Below are 4,010 nucleotides of genomic sequence, written 5' to 3'. Positions count from 1 at the left end.
TCTAATGTAAGTATATGCTAGAATTATTTCACTGTATAAATATTAGATGCTACTAAATGAAAGCCGATAAACAAGTTGATGTTTCCATGTCTGATTGATACACTGCAATGTTGTAGTACATTCCCCCTGACTACCTGCCTGCTGCCTATGAGGGTCTGTCTGCGAGGCCGTCCCACAGAGAGGTTGTGACCAACGCCTTCGTCCACGTCCACCAGTCGCTGCACCAAGCCAACACCCGTGTAGCTAAGCGAGGCGGGCGCTGTATGGCAATCACACCCAGACACTACCTTGACTTCATTAACCACTTCGTACGTGTGACACTATCTCTGTACTCTGGTGCAACCACTGTCTTGAAAGCATGTGGCTTTTGAGGTGACTTCTTACCATATTGACATGTACAAGAATAAGGGACTTGTCTGTTAACAGCATTTTTCAAGTATAGTCACTAAATTGCATAGAATGTTACAAAGAAATTAAATAACAGTAATTTTAGTTGAATCAATAAATGTCTGCTTGTAGGTTTTAATTGCAGTTTAATGACTTGTCTGACTGCTTCGTGGTGTATTGTTCTCCTATGTATTACAGGCTAAACTGTACAATGAGAAACGATCCGACCTAGAGGAGCAGCAACTTCATCTGAACATCGGTCTACAGAAAATCCGAGAGACAGTCGACCAGGTGGAAGAGCTGCAGAAATCTCTCTCAGTCAAACGTATTGAACTAGAGGAGAAAAACGCTGCAGCTAATGCCAAACTCAAACAAATGGTAAATAAACTTCCAGGCTTCACTAGTGATGCTTCAAAAAATGACCAGTGAGATAAAAACTGATCTCTGATAGACCCTAGTATTTTGAGATCGTTGAAACTAAACAATCCTGAAGTATTTACATTATCCTAGTCGTACTTAATTTTCCGTAAATATTGAGTTGGAATTCTTATTCTTTAATCATGAATGACCAACATTGCTATTTTTATCCATCAGAGACTTGGTAAGATTACATTATTCAATTATTGAAACATAGGTCAAAGATCAGCAGGAAGCAGAGAGAAAAAAAATGACATCACAGGAAATCCAGGTGGCACTTATTGAGCAGACGAAGATAATTGGAGAGAAATCAGCAAGCGTAAAAGCTGATTTAGCTGGGGTAGAGCCAGCCGTTATAGAGGCACAGCAAGGTAGGGATTGTTGTCGGACTCCTGTCCCAAGCTACACCCAATACTGTTGATGGAGACATCACAAGAATAAAACTTAGAAAACTTATTGAACAAAATCAGCAGACAATGTATATTCATATATATGTCCAAGGGTGTTTAGTTATACTGCATCAAAGATTTATTTGTATATCTCATCTTTTTTTCAAAACAAGATGTGAGTTCACTTAAATCAAATACATCACATTAACTGCTACAAGTTTTACCACATTTGGTCAGTAATTTAATAAAACTTTATTTTCCTTGTATATTTTTTGTAAGTATTTATGAGTATAAGTTGATATGTATGAATAATAAGTTAATGTAGGTAAGATTCCTTTCTGATAACACTTCCTCTAATGTATTGCTCAGTTAATGTTGTGTATCCATTCTTGCTCCTGGGAACATAAACCAGTGTTATCACAAATATAGAAGCTGGGGAACATCTACAAAGGGAGAGTTGTCAAATCTAGATAAACGCTTTCTTAATGTTCGCCCCAATTTGTACGAGGTTTGACCTCTGGTTAATCTGGTCAGTAATAGAAAGATTTACTGTGTCAAGGCTTGACCTCGAGTAGACCAGCTGGTCGGTGAAAGATGGCCTAACTATGGTGACCTCCTGCTGACCTAGTGTTTGATAGATGGACAGCTGAGGATGTAGAAGATAGATGTAGTAAACTGTACTATTGTTGTGTAGATATCCGCTTATCTTCAGTTTATTATCTTTTCAGTTCATTCACTTCTAGTGTTAGATTAATATTCATAGACACTTCATATTGTGAAATTGTGTCACCGTTATTTAACAATTACACAAATGGGTAAATCCATGGTATTTATAACCATTTGAATTATATCTAAGATTAACAATGAGGTCAAGAATTTGAGTTGTTGACAGTATGAAAAGCACATGCACAAATCACACATGTACAAATCCCATGTCACAACACCTGGGTGGAAGATCACCTCTTTATACAAAGTCAATAAAACCGATGTAATTGGTATTATATTAAATACAATATAGGATGGAAGGAATGCTAATTAGGAAAGTTCTCATTTCAATGCTTTCAGACGTGTATATCTATTTTTGCTTACAACCTATTACAGGTGTCATTGTTGTAACTTTGTGGTTTTATACAAATGGATTGACAGAGATGGGAGACAACCAAGGCATATATACTAGCTCTTGATCATACACAAATAAGTCAATTTTGATTCTATAAATACATAAGCTTCACATTCAGTGAATTCTATGCAAAAGTAATAATACACAAAATGAAGGCTGTATGATGTGTATTGTTATTGGTTAAGTAATGCTGTTTTGGTTATCTCCCTTGTAAAGTTTCTTTTTTTTGCATCTGACAGGTATTTCTGTATATATTGCTTAGAGAAAATAAATATAAGCATGGTAAATGTTAGCCAATCATACAGTGACCATACTTTCATTTCCAGAGATTATCTCACAGTCCAAACGACTTATCTTTTGCAAATTTGACATGGTGATACATTGTGATATGTAGTTGTGTATTTAAGATTTCAAAAGGTCAAGGTCACTGTTACAGTTTCTAGTTTGTTTTTACTTTTAATCGATCTTGAGGACAATTCTGCATTTAGCTTAAAGTTTTCTCTTTTTTTTGCATCATTAACGATTGTGATTAAAGTTTCCTATAATTGAGGAATATGCTTGTACTTGATTGTATAATGTATCATTGCTAATCTAGATGTGTACATACAAGAGCATCATGCTCCTGCTATATTTTGAACATTTGTTCCACCTCTAGTAGACTGATAGAACAATTTCTGATGGAGTATTATAAGGTTAGTGTAATTCTGTGTCCTGTACAAACATTTTCCATGTGTGTACAGTACACTGTGTGTTGTACAGGGTGCTGTGTATGTGTGTTAGGCCGTTGTGCTATTTTATTATGTCACATTACCATGTACTGTTGTATTATATATCATTTGTGTTTTTAAGCATGCTCAATATATTTTGTTTATTTTGTTATGTTTTTGTTTTGTGTTTTGCTCTCTTCAGCTGTCAAATCTATCAAGAAACAGCATCTTGTGGAGGTCAAGTCCCTCCCTAATCCTCCCTTTGCTGTCAAAATGGCCATCGAGTCCATCTGTACCTTGCTCGGAGAACAGGATCTTGACTGGAAGTCACTGAGAGGCATCATTATGAGAGAAAATTTCATTTCCACCATTGTCAACTTCGACACTCTTGCTATTCCGTGAGTTTGTAGGGACCAGTGTAAGAAGTATAAGGTGTATTGTCACTCAGACAATTACTGGGGTTATCTGTTAGGGGTTGTCTGCCTCATGTATCCAGAAAATGCCAACCATACAAAATCTGTCAAATTGGTTCAGGTTAAAACACAGTTTGGTCTCATATCTAGAAATCATTTGTGGTAAATAAATGATATTTAAGGAAAAACTAACCCAAAATTTGATCAGCGCTTATGTAATGAAATGACGGACATGGAGTTGTGGTTGGCCTTTCTGCATACTGTTGGTAGAACCAGTGAGTTTGATGCTCTGTGACCTGTACGTTTCTCTCTCCTTGCCTTCCCTCCAAAGCTGTGAAGGGAATAAAAAAGAAGGACCTAGTGGAGATCAGGACCATGTCAAACCCCCCACCTCCTGTCAAGTTAGCTCTGGAGGCTATCTGTCTCCTCATCGGGGAAAGCGCCTCTGACTGGCGTACCATCAGAACTGCAATTGTCAAAGACAACTTCATCTCCAACATTGTTAAAATGCATAGTGAGGACATCAAGTAAGTAGGTCAAGTTCATCCTGTGTGCCTAGGTAAGTGGACTACCCTCC

The 4,010-nt window shown here is 37.1% G+C and overlaps 1 protein-coding gene across 1 annotated transcript; it reads left to right on the top strand.

Annotated features, from left to right (window-relative positions):
• Nucleotides 1–116: 116 nt before the first annotated feature.
• On the top strand, nucleotides 117–3,735 carry LOC110444632 (cytoplasmic dynein 1 heavy chain 1-like; the record flags this gene model as incomplete). The annotated part of the gene is made up of 4 exons (XM_021488998.1): nucleotides 117–308; nucleotides 586–765; nucleotides 1,022–1,175; nucleotides 3,223–3,735. Coding segments are annotated over 4 exons (726 nt in total), but the record flags the coding sequence as incomplete, so codon positions are not given.
• Nucleotides 3,736–4,010: the final 275 nt, after the last annotated feature.

The sequence above is a fragment of the Mizuhopecten yessoensis genome, unplaced genomic scaffold (assembly GCF_002113885.1).
Source record: "Mizuhopecten yessoensis strain PY_sf001 unplaced genomic scaffold, ASM211388v2 hete_36154688, whole genome shotgun sequence".
NCBI lineage: Eukaryota > Metazoa > Mollusca > Bivalvia > Pectinida > Pectinidae > Mizuhopecten > Mizuhopecten yessoensis.
The sequence above is the reverse complement of the archived record's forward strand: the minus strand, read 5'-3'. Positions and strand labels throughout refer to the sequence as shown.